The sequence below is a fragment of the Pundamilia nyererei genome, unplaced genomic scaffold (assembly GCF_000239375.1).
Source record: "Pundamilia nyererei isolate P.nyererei 1_Seehausen unplaced genomic scaffold, PunNye1.0 scaffold00229, whole genome shotgun sequence".
NCBI classification, from domain to species: domain Eukaryota; kingdom Metazoa; phylum Chordata; class Actinopteri; order Cichliformes; family Cichlidae; genus Pundamilia; species Pundamilia nyererei.
The window spans coordinates 26,529-44,165 of record NW_005187630.1 but is presented as its reverse complement, the minus strand read 5'-3'; the positions used below and the strand labels follow the sequence as shown (position 1 = coordinate 44,165).

The following is a 17,637-nucleotide window of genomic DNA, read 5'->3' as shown; positions in this document are numbered from 1 at the left end:
ACTAAAGCTAAAAATAGTTCTGAGGAAAACTAAGAGTTTAGTTTAGATTGTGACGCTTGTAGTCAGTGTAAAATTGCTGTTTGTAGCAGAGCTTAAATGTGTTTTGTAGCCTTAAAAATCACACATACAAGCTTCAGCCCATCCCTATAAATGTGTATGATTATGAGGGATGAGGATCAAACTTTGTGTGACTTCATTAAACTTCCAAATTGTAGAAATAACAATCAGCTCATCAGATGAAAACTGGGATCACAAATAAATCTTAAAAAAATGACATATTGGTTTATTGGTCTATATTTGCAATTTGTGGAACTTTTCTCACTCAGGATTCTTCAACTGAACTTTTATTGACAAAAGATCCAACCATCATTATAACTGAATGGTGCAAATCACTACGAAAAGTTCTGCTGTTCCCAAAGCAAACAGGGAGGTCAAACACATACAAAGATATTCTGCTTTTTCTTAAACAGTCATCTTTTCTATCAAACTGTGAAACCTGTGGGAAAGATTCGATTCCAAGGTGATTTGTATGAAGTCTTGGTGTCACCTCTGTCTGTCACCAAAAATCAAAGAGCCATCGAAGATGAATTTAGAGTTTTAGTTAATCTGCCTGACACCATTAGATCCTTTGGGCCTCATAAAGCAAAAACAGCCACAAACACGACTCAGTCCGGAACTCTGAACCGCATTAGAGCTGCTGCTTTTTAACATTCCCGCAAGCTAAAGAGAAACCACAAAAAGATCTTTTTTTAAGAAAAAATAAAGGACGTGTTGTTTCATTTTCCCTTCACTCCTATTTATTGAAAACTATCCCAACCTCCACTTCGGTATGTCAGCACAGCCCCGAAATGCATATTCTTAAGACCAAATAGTCAGCTAACTGACCACAGGTTAAAGAATATTTAAGAAATGTTCTCAAAAACAATCATCGTGATGCTGAAAAGTCATTGTTCAACTATAATAATAATAATAATAATAATAATAATAATGCAAAGATTAAAGTATTATGTCTATGATATCATACAGAGGGAAAAGTATAAAAAACTGCGTGAAGTTAAGTGTTTCGAGCAGTCGGCAGCCTGAGAGTTTGGTTGACAGGGATTACTGAGTATGTGCAGTAATCCCTGTCAGCCAAACGCTCATTATTACAAACTTTGGATATTTTTAATTTGGGTATCCAAATTAAAAATATCCAAATTAAAAAAAAAAAAAAACTCACTGTTGTTTTGGAATAAATCACATTTTCTTCAGTTAAACACACACTATGTCCATAAGCATGAGCCATCACAGCGCAGTTATCATTTAGAGGTTATTTTTTTAGACTGTGGCTGTCTCTACTGTCATAGTTTGGTTTCTATTAGTGTAAACCAGAAATGCTTCAACCTGGTTGGCATTACCATAAGTAAAGACAGCACATCTTCTTCAGCAGGAATTGTTTGTTTATTCAGTAAAAATGTTTACAGGATCAAAAATGGTTGTGTGCTTTCTAATCGTCACATTAAGCCTGTCAGTGACAAACAGAAACTAAAAATACTCTTAAGCATTGTTTAGGCCTCAGCCTCAAACATCTTCTTCCTCCCATCCATGCCGGATTTGTCTTCAATGTTTTTGCGCCAGTCGCCGACATCACGGAGATCTTTGTCCTAAAACACAACCAAAAAAGAGAGCCAGGTTAGGTGCTTTAATTAAACAGTGTCAGAGAATAATCTCAGCCTCATACACCAAGTTAGAGTCTAATAAACTGTTTTCATTTGAATACAGCGATAAAAGGCACATTTCACCAAAAGCAGAAATATTTGGGCATGATCTCGATCACCTTTTGCAGTTACCGCTCTATTAGGGTGTTGACAAGTGTTATATGGCCAGATGTGGCCCAAATGTCACAACACACATGGGATCTGTTCAGTACAATGTAGACCGATGTGTGGACCCTGAGACTCAACAGTGTTAGTCACGACCAAATATGACCAAAAGAAGAATCAAATGTCATTGCTATTTAATGAAATTTGATTAAACGTTGGTTAAGTGACAAAATGTTAGAAACCTAAAAAATATAGCATCAAATGATAAATGCACATTGATAAATATTACTGGCGGCTGCTTTTGAGACAACAACAAACACATTTATAAAATATGCATCCAACCAGGTCCTCACCTCGTCCTTCACCTCCTTCTTGACCTGCTTCAGGTTGGCTCTCAGGTCCAGGTTAACTGTGTGTTTGGAGCCTAGCAGAGCTTTCAGCATGGCGTCTGCAGACATGCGTACTTTCTTCAGCACGGGCTTCTTAAACTTGCCCATCAGGTCCTGGACTTTAATCTTCAGGTCATCGATCTGGAAAAGCAGATTACAGAGACCATGATGAAAGTTCTTCAGCATGGAATTTGATCCAAAGCACTGGATATTCCAGTTTTATTTAATCATCAGAACATTAAAGTGTCGGGTGAAAAAAAGTAGAAGGTTTGCCATCTGGGCAGCGGTGCTGTGTTTTACATCATTTTATTCACACTCCCTAAATCTGACATGACATCCTTCTGCCCCATGGAAGACTTCACCATCAACCGATACCTTAGTTTAAATGTTCAAACAAAGCACAACCCGAGCTTCTGATGATGGACGCACGGCAGGTTCCGCAGGGTTATATTCTACCTCTTTGTTGGCTTTGTTGACTTTCATTTCCAGGTCGTATCGCTCCTCATCGATCCCGTCGATCTTGCGGTGGATCTCCTTGCACAGATCCTGAGCACAGATGCAAAAGCCATTGTTACACATGCACTGCAACTATGAACTTTTCCAGACGTTACCCAACAGAGATGCATATTAGAACGCAAATGCTGGACATGAAATGGTCATTAACGAGCCAGGTCGCTAGTCTGTGTGACATCCTCAGCACAAGTGTTGGTGTTCTTTTGTGACGTGCCTGCAGCTCCTGCATGGTCCTGGGCATGGACACAGGAGGACAGGTCTCAGCTATGTACCTCCTCTTTGCCTCCTCTCGCTCTCTTTCTTCCTCCTCCAGTATACCTTTAGCGATGGATAGCATCAAACTCTTCAAAAAAAATAACGTACATGTCACATCGAGTGTACATGCAGATTCCAAATAGTTCCGATTGCAAAAGAGCTTTTACCTTCAGCTGATGCTTACGACTTGATGACACTTTTTTCCTAAAAGAAAATCAATCCGTTTGTCATAAGCAAACTTCAAAATTCAAAATCAGCTTAGATAAATCTTTTTTTTTTACTTCAAAATGTTTAAGAACTTTTTCAGACTTATGTAAAAACAAGACAGAAGTACTCACCCCGACATCTTGGTGTTTGTTTGGGTTCAAAACCCTGCAGAGAAACATCAGGGGAAACAAGAATGGTTAATTATTAGGAAATAACTGGGAAGTCATGGGCTAACAGAAAGATTGGGAAGGAAGGCAGGTTAAAGTGGGGTCAGACTGAGAAACAGTTCAAGAATGCTTCTATTGGAAAGAATAACTCCACTTAGGAGAAACACGACACCGACTTGAGGAAAAGCCTCTAGGCTAAATTAGGATCAGGATTTTGGGTCTGTTGTCCCCCCCTGGGTTCCCTTGTCTGTCTTCTGGAAGATTATTAAGAAAAACTTGATACCTCCTGTGTTGGTGCAAACATCTCAGACATGACTAAGTCATGAAATGCCTTCTCTGAAAATAGAGACTGAGCAGAACAATCCAGATCAACAATCGCTGCACCCAGACCGAGAGGAGGGAAATAAGGACCCTGCCATTTTTAACCAAGAAGAATCAAGAATCTTCCTTAGGTACTCAGTACTCAGTACTCAACTAGCAATAAATGTTTAGCGCAAATGTGGTCCACAATCTGTAGTTTCTCTGGGCCACATTCAGCCCTGATTGATGGTACAGACTAAGGGTGAGTCCAACTGGCTTAACTTAGGTGCACCTTATATGGCATAGATGGCAAGCTCGTTTGTGGCATTTGGACCACATGTGGTCCACACAATAATTGCAAAACCTTTCTTGCCCCCAGCTCTTGATTTTTGGGCTACCAACAGCACACACTACGTTTGCTCTAAATAGTATCAGGCCTACATCGTGACTTTTGGTCCAGGTTGGACCAACAAGACATTCCTGCAAATGACAAAATTAACCCAGATTCAGCCCAGAATACAGAATCGTAGCTTCACTTTGCATAAATCTGCAGTTTGAACCTTTCTTCTTTTTTTAATCTCATCCAAGCTTTCTAGCATTCAAAGTATTAAAACAGAATCCAATAAAAAGCTTAATATTTCTATGGAATAACACACACACACACACACATCATCATCATCATCATCAGTTAAAAGATGCGGATCTCAAGATGGTCTCAAGAAAAAGCAATAAATTTAAAGTTATTTTGATGCCTTCAAACTCCCACCATTTTTCAACAACACTCAACTTTTTAGAACTCGCAAACTCCAAACATCAGAAATTTAAACCATGAGAAGAAAAAAGTACTGATGATACAAAAGGGAGAGCACATGTTTGAAGTGACTTTAAGCTTTTCTTTTGGGATAATGACACAACGTACCACAAAACAACCACTGAAGGATCACAGAGAGTTGAAAATGTAACGCATTTCTAATTACTCGCAAGGCAGAACACCATCGGTGCGCTTCTTCTGTGCAGCTGTCGCACTTTGGTTGGACTTGTGACAGCTACAGGTGCTGGAGCTCTCAGAGTGTTTACAGTTGACTCAGTCCCACTGAGTTACATAAAGAAGAGTTTTGTTCTTTCTACAAATACAAAACGGATGACATTTCATTATGTTTTGGATGCTGATGTTTTCATGTATTGGAGCTTATCTGTATAAAACATGGAGCTGATTTCATTAGACCAGATAAATGTGACACACGACCTCTGTGATGACACGGCGAGAAACACTGGGACTATCACTTTCCAAACGTGAGAGTCCATTTGGACCAGCACACCTCATCACACTGCACTCCACACCTGGAGCGCTGACAGCGCCACCCCCAAAACAAACCATACTGGCATTAAAAAGCTTCTCATGACCATCGTCATCATCATCATCCTGCAGTGACACTTTCTAATGAGCTCATTTCCTCTCACCACATCACAAGTTTAGCTTTAGCTTTTTTTTTTTTTAAAAAAAGATCCCTTCAATGAACTGCAACAGAACGAGATCTGTCCAAAAGGTAGTCTAAGAGATTTCTCACCTTTTGGCTGATGAGGAAAACAGAAATGACCAACCGATTTGGGAAGCAGCCTCGTTCCTGGTGCTATAAGTTGGTATATATACTGCATTCCCAAAAGGCAAAGGGAACCCCATCTTTCTCTTTATGGAAGGCAACTTTTTCACTGACCAATGGGATCCAGCACCTGAAATATTATATCTGACCTCCCCTCCTCACCCCCTGAGAATCTCCCCGCCCTATCTCGTCATTATAAATAACCCCTTCTGCCCAGATTGCTTTGCTTATTGAATTATTCTCTTCCTACCCCCAAAAAGGAAGTCGCTCCTGTACTGAGTAGAAACGCAGAAGTTGCAAATCAAACAGCATACATTCCTCTGGTATATTTACAGGGTCGAGGGGTTTTAGGCAGTTTTTCAGGAGATCACAGAGCAGGACTGATGAAAGTTAAGGAGACAGCAGGTGGGAGGGCAGAGCAATGTTGTCAAGACCCTGGCTGAAGGATACAATTAAGAAGCTGTTAACAGAAGGTGGCCAAGCACTTTCTACATTTCAGTGCAGGAGGGGGAAAAAAACAGAGCGGGAATTCCCCACTGTTTCCTGTTTTTCCTCTTAATAAGGCAATAGATGAGAAATTAAAAAAAAGGTTTATCTGAGGAGAGGTGACATGACAGTTCCATGCAATCTGCTGTTTTCATGCTCTGATATGCTGCTGAAGCTCTACCAGTGGCTCAAAACGAGGCTTTTTTGTTAATGTGGCAGCAGAGGGAGAATAAAGACTACACTGGGAACAATTTTCATGCTCTTGTGCAGCCCTGTGCCCTCATTCAGGCGTATTACACAGAAAGTGGCGCTGCACACGAGTCTGATAATTGCTTTGCATTACATAAGTGTTTTGTATTCAGAAGCGATCGTGCAGCTGTTACAGCTGGAACTCATTTCAACATATCTGAAATCTGCTTGGTAGCTTCATCGTTTATACTATAACCTTTTATTATATTTAATGTTAAGATTTAAATCTGGAACATAATTAGTGGAGCAGAAAGTACAAAATGTGACACTGCAGGTGAGCGGGCTGTACGAGAGGAAGTGGACAGCACTGTCGCCACATGGCCGGGTTCTCTCCAAATACTCCAGCAGGAACCTGGAGATTTTGATCATTCGGATCTCATATTGTCTCGTATTCTCTGGATGTCTGTCATTTTCTTTCTCTGGCTCCACTGCAGGAAATTTCCTGATTGAAGGAACTTAGTTCTTTAGTGCATGTCAGAGGAACCAGGGCACAAACGAAGCCACAGGAGACAGTTTGACCTCCACATTGTGCTTATTCAGGGAACTTCCAGGGTGGGAGTGGCTTACAAATCAACATTTAGCAATGAGCTAATTTCTTAAATGGTAATGGGTGACATCACAGTGGTTGTGTCCATCATCAGTCTGTGCTTCTTACTAAGCGTGCACACAACACCAACTCTGAACGGCTTCAACATAACAGAGCTGTGTGTGCTCAAATCACTTCCAACACATGAGCAGCTGTTAGATACATCAGTTTCTTTAATATTTCAACAGTGCAAATTAAATCTGATTAATAAACACGACATGAGAAATACATTGCTTCACATTTCTGAATCACATCGTATTCATTGAGAACATTCTGGGATACTGAGAAATCACCTGAGAGAACGAGTTAGAAAACCTATTCAGTCTGATATGATGATTGTGATGGCGAGAGTTTACGACGACGGGGAAAAAAAGAAAGAAAAAGAATCTGTTGATGATCGTTTCCACTAAACGAGCGTCAAAACATCTGTCAAATATAGAATCCGTTTCAGTCTCACCGCTACTATACACTAAAGTCTGCAAATATATCACAGCAAGGACGAGTCACACAAATGTCTTTTTTCTTCTTCTTTTTCAAAATAAAACATCCAAAAATATTCAACATCTTACAAGATATCTAGAAGTTAAAGTCATACAAAGTGTGCAAATGTCACCGAACGCTCATGAGATGACTCCAAATGAAGGCACCATACTTTTAGATTCTACTCCATCACATGAACTGTGATGCCAGGGTCACCGTGGCGGCCTGTCCGATACCAAATTTGACTAAGACCCCCCCACCAAAAAAATATATATATATGGAAAAAATGAAAATAAAAATGAAACTACAAGCAAAATAAAACCCAGTCAGCAGTACCAGTTCTGCCTTGATGCCATTTAACAACCAGCCCACATTTTGACAGACTTCAGATAGAATCTGAGCTAAATATGGAAGTCATTGGTGAATTTCTTGTGGTAGTTCCCATGATACCCACAGCAGTGGTTTCAACATTGAAACCAGTAATTCTCACACTTTTTGCAAAGGACACTGGTCCATTTCCCCCTTACTAAAATACATGGACCATTTGATGTTACACTCCCATTTAAGTGAGAATTTGGCAATGAGCTAATTTCTGTATGGCTAACACTCTGTCCTAACAATATATATATATTTTTGTACAAGGGTTCAATAAATTGGCTAAAAAGGAAGAGGCTAGCAGTGATGTGGCGACCAAAGACCATCAAGACTCAACGACATTCAACTTTTTCAAGCAATGACTGGCAAAATAACCGCTCGGGGTGAGAAGTGGAAGGTTCAGCACTTTCCTCAACTTTGAGGCAAGCAAGTGCGCCGCCTACCAATGAGAGGGCAGGATAGTGCTGATTGATGAGAGCGGGTGGTAAATACATCCCCACTAGTGTTCAACCTTTGTTACCGTCTGCTCACTCACTGACATCCAAACAGTATGGCTCCTTAAAAGTCCTTCCACCTGGCTCTACCTCCTACAGTTCACAGATGATTACTACAAGCAGATGCATGTATGGAAGACCAAATTAATCAAAAATAAAAGACCTCATATGTACATCTATGTTATTACACCTAAAATATCAAAATGCACATTAATTTTAAAAATGACTTTTTTTTTATTTCCTTTACAATTAATTTAAAATTCCTCATGTTTTTTTGATTTTGTTTTGTTCATTTCAGTGGTATGTCCCAGGTCATTTGATGTGTCGCTTCCTCTCATCCTTCTTTCCTCTGTACTGCACTGTCTAATCAAAGGCCTGAAAACCCCCAAATTAAACTTAAAATTGAATGAAAACGAAAAACGGTAAGTTTAGGAAACAAAGATATGAATTAATGTCACAGTTTATGAAATGAAGCCTACATTTGATTTTAATATTTTTAACACTTTACTGAGTCATTATTTCATTTTTAATTTTGGCAGTTCAGGTCCTCCACAATACTTACTATTTTTGATATACACGCCTGCGTAAGCATTAAAGATATAACTAAAGTAATTACAGCAAGAAATGGTGATGCTTTCCTGGTGCAAATGTTTTTTGTGTTTAAAGGTACTTCTAAATTCATTAATTTAACACACGCAAAAAAAGGCAATTGCCAGTGCTATCCCTTTAGCCTCTTAGTAGATGTGTCTATTGTATAAACTTCAAATTCCTAGATGATTTTCAGAAAAGCTGACCTCTGACCTTCAGGTGAAGGTCACTGTGATTCAAACTTATACAAGATTTTTATTAGATACAGCTATAAAACGACTTCAGAAATTTGGTGTGATGACAATACACCATCAGCCTTTCACAGCTGAGGCATTAAGGCTGCTTATATATTTACTTAAAAACCAACTACACCCACAGAATGTAAAGAAGCAACTGCTTTGAATTTGTCAAACATATCTGTGTACTGTGTTGAAGCGACATCAACTGATGTTAAAACAGGCCTGTGCCGTTGTTTCGTGTAGTACCACAGGATGGCACAGCGAGTTACCCAAGAGCAGATTCCCACAGCTAACCTGGTAAAATGCAAATCATCTAGAGGAAACGGGGCTGAGAGAAACGTTGGAAGTTTAACGAACAGCAGCACACATCTGAACATGTTTTAATACACCTGCTGTTAAAAAGCTGCTCCCTGGTGGTGACATTTGCAAATGGTAAATAAAAAGGGTACCTTTAAAGACAAAACAGTACCTCTGAAAAGGTCATTTTCACCATTTTCTGACATTTAACAAAATATTTGTAGGTTAAGAAGAATTTGACAGGTGAAACACTCATGACTTCAAAGCCCTGACTACTGTTAACACCTTCATCTGGTTACTTTTAATGAACATAGTCTCATTTTTCCCTCATTGTGAAACTCAGTCATGTTAAGTGTCTTTAAACATTCACAGGGAAACTTTAATACTCTTCTTTTTAGACAGTTCTGTAAGCAGTGGAGCGAAAAAGTAAAGAAAAAAAAATTACCTCTTGCCATCCATAAACCCCGAATCGCAGTTCAGCAATGATGGTGCACTAATACTGATAAGAGATGCATGTCACTCAACTTCACCGCACACCAAAGTTCAAATTCACAGAGCCACGCTCCTAAAGACATTTCAGCGAACTGTCACTAAAAACGAGGCTCAAGTCTTCCTCACAGAGGACAAGAGGGACCGTTCATCCTGTCGAGTATGACCTCAGCGGGGGGAAAAAATAAATAAAAAAATAAGCACACAAAAGATAGATAACGGCACAAAAAGGTCAGAAGCAACACAAAGTGTCCATGTGCAAAAGTTCCCTTTTAAGACAGAAGATGATGAAACTGCAACATAATCCAGGAAGCGGCTGTAGATCTAAAGATAACAAAAAGCATGCATGTCCTCCATTGGCTGGAGTACAGACGGTTTGTTTGGGTTTCAACCCAAGTCCATATTTCATCTACTATGACACTCCAAACTAAGACTTTATCAGCTATAGATCTCCAAACAAGCAATGCCTCCTCACTTTGCCCAAAAGTCTACATGAACCTGATGGCAGGTTACAGTTGGCACTAAAACTTTTTCTTAAATGGATCTCCAGCATCAGCCCAAGTCTGCAGCTCACATTAAACCTTAGACAGTAAATTTGTGAAGAGGTTCTCTGGGTAAAAACTAGGGTGGACATTTCTAAGCAAAGAGTGATGATTTCTCAAACGACTGTGTGCAGTTGTGGCTAGCTTGCGACATGTTAGCTCTACCTGGTGGACTTTGCAGTGGACTTACTTAGTAAAACAATTCTATACCATTCTCATAGAGCTGAATCACTGCCTTCCACGCCACTGCATCAATTCAATGTGTTACAGTAGAGGGTTTGCAGAAACTACATACATGGAGAGCAGAAGTATAAATCCACTGATATACATACACGTTTCTATGCAGTGCATAATTAAAGTCAATGAGCTAAAATAATTAACAGAAGACTCGTGAGCAGCTTCTGCTGAACGGTCCGACCTTTCCTACACAACATGAGCTCTGGCCGGCCTTTAGTCTATTTAGTTGTTTAATGGTGACCACCAACTACGTCTTATAGCCATCTGCACATAGTAGTAACATGTTACAGTAGCTCACTAGAAAAAACAAAAATAGGGGAAAATATGTATTTGAAGATAACAGATACACTTAGAATTTAATAAGCATTCAAATATTTGAAAGCCATGGCCATTCCAAGCACAGCTGAAGGAATTTTCAGCCCCTACTGGTGCAATTCCAGTTTGTTGCATCTTTAGGTTTTGTAATGTGCATATAGACAACGCAAAGTGATGCTGCGCTGGGTTAACTCGCTGAGAAACTAATGTACTAGTGGGAGAGTACTGAATCACAGGTGACCTCATTTACACACAGCAACAGTTATTTTATCAGGACATTGCTGTCTTTTTTCTATTAGTTCTACTAAACCTTTTGGGCTGTCTTTACGTAAAATGAGTCGTGTAAAAAGGGCACTAAACAGATACATTACAGCATTCGCCCAATATTCAGGCTGGTAACAGAGTCCATGTTGTAAGACGTTCCACGTGGTCGCTTGCTTCTACAGTTATTTCACATCTTAAAGCGAGAAAGGAAATCATCCTTTACAGGCTTGCATGTCTCACCAGTGGAATTACCGCCACCTGAAACACATCTGAGATGTCACACTGGATTTACACGACTAGGTTACACCTGAAAGGTCGTTTTCAACATGCAGCGTTTTTGTGCATCCAGGCATACTTTGCTTTATTGAGTCGTCCATAAAAGGCAAACTCTAGGCTGAGCAATTGGGCAAACATATTTGCGATAACCCGACTCAATCTGCAATTGGTTTGATTTTTGTAGTTCAACTTTGCTCATCCAGCAAGTGCGTCCTTGCTTTTAGTTGCACTGAGCTACAGTTACGAGTTGTACCACGCTCTGGTGCTCGTCTTACTGAACCTGGGCAATAGCCCAAAATGATGCAGCCCTCCGAGATCAATTTTGCTGAATAAGTATTTTTCATCGGGAAATGTTAATCTTGATTTTAAGAAAAATAAAGAACACACAAACTATATATTTGAGTTTAAAAAGGCATTTCTGTGAGTATTAGAGACGTCACAGCACGGCTGCTACTTGTACAAACATGGAAGAGCCTGTTTGGGGGTTAAACTATCAAGTTATTGTTTAGAAATGGGTGCTATCCTATCAGACATCCTCATCTGACCAATCGGGACCAATCTATTTTATGGACCAGATTGGCTTCTTAAAAGACATAAACGCATTTTATTCAAGTTCAGAGACTTTATCATTATCCGTTCACCATTTTTCAAAGTTAAAATCAAATGTGGGCTCTTGTGGGGACATAACCATTTTAGCCTTTTGGTTCCATTAACTCTTATGCGCTCTCGTCTGATCTGCAGCAAACATCGGTGCAATGGGATTAACAGGAAGTGGAAGAGCTCCTACAGTGGCCGTGGTGCCAGCTGGATGCATAACGTGAACGTGCAACGGCTTTATAACCCTTTTGGACCTGTTGCGGAACCCTTCCCAACTCTCCGAGCTGCATTTTTGATTCCACGTGTGAACGAAGCTGCAGGATAATCTAACGACCACTGACACGGTTCTAGTATGACATCAATAATCTCCTGAGATCACCCGGTAAGAAATTCCCCTGATATAGAACAGCAACACGACGGTGTGGCACAGAACTAAAGCAGGACTATATCAACTATACAGCCAACACTATCACACTGTTATACCGAGAAGCTTTGCACACTACAGCAAAGTCTATTGCGTCTCCTATTTGGCGAGTATGAAGGAGGAAATCACGGCCAGGTCACATTTACAGGTCTGAAGAGGAAATACATCAAATTCTCACAACCACAAGTGGGGACAATAATATCCATGTGATCAGTCTACAGCTGCCCTTGGTTGTCTGTATGAAAGGATCCAATACTGTGGGAGGAGCAGAGAGGGCGTCGAGCAGCAGCTGAGCATGATTGGAAACAAAATCAGGTCCACGCCACTTTGCGTGAGATGGCCTGTTTGAAGCACTCAGGGTCAATGTTTCCGCCGGGCCGCAGCGCCCTCTCCAGGCTCACAAGGACGTTTTGGTGGCACTCTCTGATGTTGACCGGGTACTTGGCCCTCAGCAGCTCATAGGCAGCGATCAGCCTCATGTTCTGCTTCACCATCAGGTACTGGATGATGCATGTGGGTGCCAGAGAGTAGCCGTCCCGACAGTGGACCAGGACGCGCTTCCGCTTCTCCGTGGAGGCGTTGATGCACTCGTTGATGTCCTCGAAACAGCGCTGCTTCAGCGACGGGCCATCGCCCAGAGCGTCCGGCACATCTCCGATGTCCACTTTGAGGCGGGACCAGCTGTGGCGGGCGCCACGAGAGCAGGTGCAGGGTATGAGGCTAAGGGAGGGGGCCGATTCTCCTGGAGCACTGCTCATGTCGATGATGCTATCGATGTTGTTGCGGCACAGCGTACGGCCATTGTACGCTGCGTTTAGGTTGCCGACATAGATGTAATCGGTCACCTTGGAGATGACGGGCTCCGAGTATTGGAAGTGTTCGGGACCACTGGGTTTAGGCTCTGGCGTATCAGGGCCCCTCGCTCCGGCCGGCCCCGTGGCGGCTCTCCGGCTGTAGTTGCGGAGCTTCTTAGAGCCAGAGCGGGACGGTGGGTTGGAGTCGGACTCTGAGCTGCTGTTCCAGGGCGGCGAGAAGAGAGAGAAGCGGCTGGAGGACTTGCTCTTGTTGAGTATCTCCACAGGGCTGGACAGGCCGGAGCAGGACACTGTGGTAGAAGCAGAGGCGCAGAACAGGGACGCTCGTTCCAGAGAACCCGTGCTGCTGGCTGCTCCTGCACTGTGAGCCTTCTCCATCTGCAACACAGACACAAATGAAACATGGATAACAACTCTCACAGCAGGTTGTCACACCAACCAGACCTGAGAAGTCCATAGCAGTGCCTGCTCCCCCCTTCATAAAAAAGCCAGGAAACACAGATTCCTCAGTGCTTCCAACATATGATATGGACCCATTTGAAATCCTTTCTCTACACCCTTCCACGCTGCGAGGAGTTAAACTCCACATGGAGTTTCATTTGGATCTACTGAAGTAGAAATACAGCCGCAAGCTTTAAGAACCCTGTCACCTTTCTGCTAGAAAAAGAGGAAACTAATCAGCATCTTCTGTGACCTACCCTGCTATCAGATTGATTTATTAAGACAACATCCATCACCCAGACGCATCTATTCTACTTTCAGTTTATTCAAATATTTTCAGCAAGATTTCCAAAATGTTCCTACTTCTTTTCATTATTTTCTTGTTGTTCTTTAATTGATTAATATAGTATTTAGTTATAGAAATAAAAGCATAGATGTGCCTATTTTTGTATGTGAACACTAGTCCACAGTTGCAAACTCATTCTTTTAGAAACGCCGTTTTTTTTTAATATGAAGATGTTTCAGGATCCAGATGTACCTCAACTCCTGCTGAGGACATAGCAGCAGATGTTTGTGTACCTGAGCTTTGAGGTTGTTCTTCCACTCCTGCGTCTCCAGAGCCTTGAAGCGTCCGCTGCTGTCGGAGGACACCGACACACAGAGAGGCCGGTGGGCTCTGGCAGGGAGCTGGGGGGTGAGGGCCACGGGCACGGGCCTTGCATCGGCATGATCGCTCCTACTCATCATTAGATTCGGACAGGAACCTGAAACACCCAGGAGGCCGCATGTGAGATCAAAAGGCAAACAACAGAACTTCTCCTCTCCGGTATTTGTGGAGACGACATGAAAAGAATTCTCATTCACAGACAACAGTTTAAAATTGTGTGTTAAGTAGGGCTGCACGATTTTGCATAAAATGAGAATCACGATTTTTTGGCTTAGAACTGAGATCACGATTCTCTCACGATTTTCTTTTCCAATATAAATATTTATTGCACTTATTAACTGCACATCAACTTCGTAACAGTTGAGACTGAACACAAAAACAACAAATGTCTCACATTTTGTCGTTGCCGCAAAATGTTGTACTGCTTGAAATTCCGTCTCCACCGTTGCTCGACACTGCGTGTATAGAGCAGGTAGTGCAACAATAGAAAAATAGTTGCGGGACGGCACTGTGTAGCGTTTGTCTAGGGTGTTGATCATTTTCCTAAATCCCTCATTTTGCACAGTGTTGATGGGAGCCATATCTTTGGTCAGGTGATAAGTGATAGCCTCCGTAATTTCTTTGTGCCTGCGGGAGTTCGACGGGTATAGAGAAGCGCTGTAGGTTCCCGTTATTGATGTTTGGGTGGTTGACCGGGACGGATTTTCTCCTGTCACTTTCTTGGCCTTTACAGCTTCCTCATCTCTCAGGTGCTCTCCGTTGTTTTTTTCCCTGCCAGCTGACTTCTGTATCTGGTATAAGGCTCCGCCCTTGTCATTTGTTGAGCAGGAAGAGTGAGCGCTTGTTTTCATGTAGCTTATGTCCAGGATTAAAATGCAGTACAATCGTCATCTTTTACTTTTTTTTTCTTGTTTTTTTTTTTAAAAAATCATTGTCACTTGGAAATGAGATCGCACATAAGTATGAATTGAGATCGTGATTTTCTAACGATTAATTGTGCAGCCCTAGTGTTACGGTACCATTTTCCCCAAATCTGCAAACACGCCAAAGGTTTAAAGTCAAGTTGAGGAATGAAGGATGAAACACTTCTCCAAAACTACGCTGTAGTTCATACTAGTTTTACACAGACAGTTTGTGAACTGAAGATTTGAAATCAATTATATTATTAGATTCATATTTAATTTAATCTACCTCTTTGCAGTTTCCTGCCTAAAACCGAGAGACAACAGAAGGAAGGTGTTTCTATCTGTAATAGTTTCAGTTTTAAATTGGAACTTCACTGTTTGCAAAGATACTATTCTATCTGTGCTAATGCACATGTATTCTCCCGGGCGTGTGCTTCTGTCACTCTGTGTGGGGAGAGTGGACGTCACTGCCAGCAAAGATGTTACTGCCAAGCACACAGGAGGTCAACAGGACAGTTGGACAATGAAGGAGGGAAACCGGGTTCATAGCTCGATTTTTGGGTTTAGTACATACTTCAATTTCTTTAGAACAGATAAATACTTTGACTTTCACCATTTATGTTTATTAGAACTTTATATATTTTTAAAAAAAATAACTATAAAGCCCGTCTGAGCTCAAACTGGACTTATGCTGCATATAAATTGACTTTGCCACCCCAGCTGCAGACCATGAGATTCTGCACAACTTTTACAGGTTTGCATCTTACTTACATCCATCAGAAAAAATGTGGAACGTTATTCAAGCCCAGGACTCGTTCCTTCTGTTTGTCCACAAGTTTGAAATCAGGAAAAAGAAGGCTGGGATTTGCTGCTCCCTCCTTTTAAAATCTGCTAATCAACTAAATCTTAATCAGCTGGTTTTCAATGACCTGGAAGTACCGTTAATGACACCTTGTGAATAAGGGAACTTCTGCCCATGCAGGATTTGACCTACCAGCACATTCTGAGCGGGTGATGGACTGAATCTGCAGTGTGTTCTGGGTTTTCAGCAGGCGGTGGAGAGTTCTCAAAGTACCTGCGCACAGACAGAGAGGTCACCTTACACAGAACTTAACAAAACAGAGGAGATATTTAAAAAAAAAAAAAGGACAGCGGCACCAGTCTTACCGATCCTTCCGTTCTGCCTGCAGGGCACCATTGGATCCAAAACTTTGTGTGCACTCCGCTCTTCCTCTGCATCCATGTTCCGCCTCCTGCAGGGAGAGGCGCATCATAACCCCGGCCCTTCATCTTTTGGCAAGCCGAGCAACACATCAGCTACATCGGGCAGACATGGCTTCAGATAGTTGGCGGTACCGACACCCGAACGGCTGCTAGCATCACCGCCTAGGTTAGCAGCTAACGAAAGAGCTAGCCATCCAGCCAGCTGGTCGGCTCACTGTGTGTGAGTCATATCGTGGAGCTGGTGGAGGCTCTGACCGTCAGGTAATCCTAGTGGGGAAGCGAAGCTGCAGCAAACCAGGGCTCGCTCACGACAGCTTGACGACTAGAGCCATTAACCACAGTAAACCTTAAAAATCCCCGGAGCGTTAGCGAGCTAACCGTAGACTGCACAAGTATCCGTTGCTCACGGCTCGTACACGGGTGGCACAGCTCCATTACACGAAACGACAACAAGAACATGCACACGATATTATGCGTCCATCTGCCGCCACACAACGCGGGTTAACGTGGATGTTAAACGCCGTAAATATGACCATTTATCCGGAGCTTCAGTGATTAGCTGCCTGGCTAACCACCAGCAGCATCAGCACCGTGAGCGCGCCGGCTTCAGTCAATGGGAATTGTTGTCCTGGGATTGGCCTTGCAGGATTAATGCAATTGACATTAATGCTTAATGACAACCTTTAACCTTTAAACAAATACGAATGCGTATTATCTGAGTAAATTATACGGTGTATTTGCAAAACTAGATTAACAGCAAGTAATTATACGCAATAGAAATTCCCTGCGAGACAAAACCCGGGGACTAAGGAACGCAAATTTTGTAGGCTTTCATTAAATTGTGACTCCAGTGAGTCCCAGGGCAGTGGGAAAAGCAACAACAAAAAACCCAAAGTAACCTCATAATCTTTTCCAATTCACTTTCTAAAAAAAAAACCTTAATGGAAAACATCAGCGGGAGAACTGCCAAAATCCTCACGTGAGCTGACTTCAAAATGCGCATCCTACTTCACTTCAGTATCCCCCCCCCCGTGGCCCTCATCCTCTTCTGTAGCTTTGCTACCGAAAGGCGTGCTTATGGGTATTTCACAAAATCTTGGGAGACATATGTAAATAATTCACGCAATTCTGATTCACTTTGCGGCATGCCACAAAAGCATGTCTGATTCTGCTTTGGCTTTGTCCTGCAGCTCTTCACTCGGCCCTCACACTGAGTCTTCGGAGCTGAGCATAATTCTGCATCTGTAGTAATAAAACTCACCGAAACAGAGCAGAACTGAGCTGGAATATTTTCTCAGCAATGCGCACGCGCTGATGGACTCATCATATTGAATCTGTTTTGAACCAAAGTGAAATGTCTGTCAAAACGCACTAACGCGACTGCTGGAAACCGATACGTGAAAAGAGCGATGC

The 17,637-nt window shown here is 41.9% G+C and overlaps 2 protein-coding genes across 3 annotated transcripts; both read right to left on the bottom strand.

Moving 5' to 3' along the window:
* Positions 1 to 1,421: 1,421 nt before the first annotated feature.
* LOC102194883 (troponin I, fast skeletal muscle-like) lies at positions 1,422 to 3,312 on the bottom strand. Its single transcript, XM_005748748.2, has 6 exons — positions 3,298 to 3,312; positions 3,127 to 3,163; positions 2,919 to 3,047; positions 2,648 to 2,737; positions 2,156 to 2,332; positions 1,422 to 1,643 (listed from the first exon to the last, which is right to left on the bottom strand). Exons 1-6 carry the CDS (start codon positions 3,303 to 3,305, stop codon positions 1,548 to 1,550), a joined length of 537 nt encoding a protein of 178 aa, XP_005748805.1. The 5' UTR covers positions 3,306 to 3,312; the 3' UTR covers positions 1,422 to 1,547.
* A 3,398-nt stretch (positions 3,313 to 6,710) lies between these two features.
* Positions 6,711 to 16,834, bottom strand: LOC102193809 (uncharacterized). Of its 2 annotated transcripts, XM_005748744.1 has the most exons (4): positions 16,168 to 16,834; positions 15,995 to 16,075; positions 14,008 to 14,192; positions 6,711 to 13,365 (listed from the first exon to the last, which is right to left on the bottom strand). In XM_005748744.1, exons 1-4 carry the CDS (start codon positions 16,241 to 16,243, stop codon positions 12,484 to 12,486), a joined length of 1,224 nt encoding a protein of 407 aa, XP_005748801.1. In that variant the 5' UTR covers positions 16,244 to 16,834; the 3' UTR covers positions 6,711 to 12,483. The 2 variants fall into 2 exon arrangements, with proteins under 2 accessions (XP_005748801.1, XP_005748802.1); XM_005748745.1 differs by lacking the exons at positions 15,995 to 16,075; positions 16,168 to 16,834 and adding an exon at positions 15,772 to 15,834.
* Positions 16,835 to 17,637: the final 803 nt, after the last annotated feature.

Coding starts and splice junctions, on each gene's coding strand:
- LOC102194883 (XM_005748748.2), bottom strand. Junction 2,738..2,918: donor GGACCATGCAGGAGCTGCAG/GCACGTCACAAA, acceptor ATCTGTGCTCAG/GATCTGTGCAAGGAGATCCA. Junction 1,644..2,155: donor AGAAGGAGGTGAAGGACGAG/GTGAGGACCTGG, acceptor GTTGTGTTTTAG/GACAAAGATCTCCGTGATGT.
- LOC102193809 (XM_005748744.1), bottom strand. CDS start 16,243: ATGGATGCAGAGGAAGAGCGGAGTGCACACAAAGTTTTGGATCCAATG. Junction 14,193..15,994: donor CACCCGCTCAGAATGTGCTG/GTAGGTCAAATC, acceptor TGGGTGTTTCAG/GTTCCTGTCCGAATCTAATG. Junction 13,366..14,007: donor AGAACAACCTCAAAGCTCAG/GTACACAAACAT, acceptor TCTGTGTTGCAG/ATGGAGAAGGCTCACAGTGC.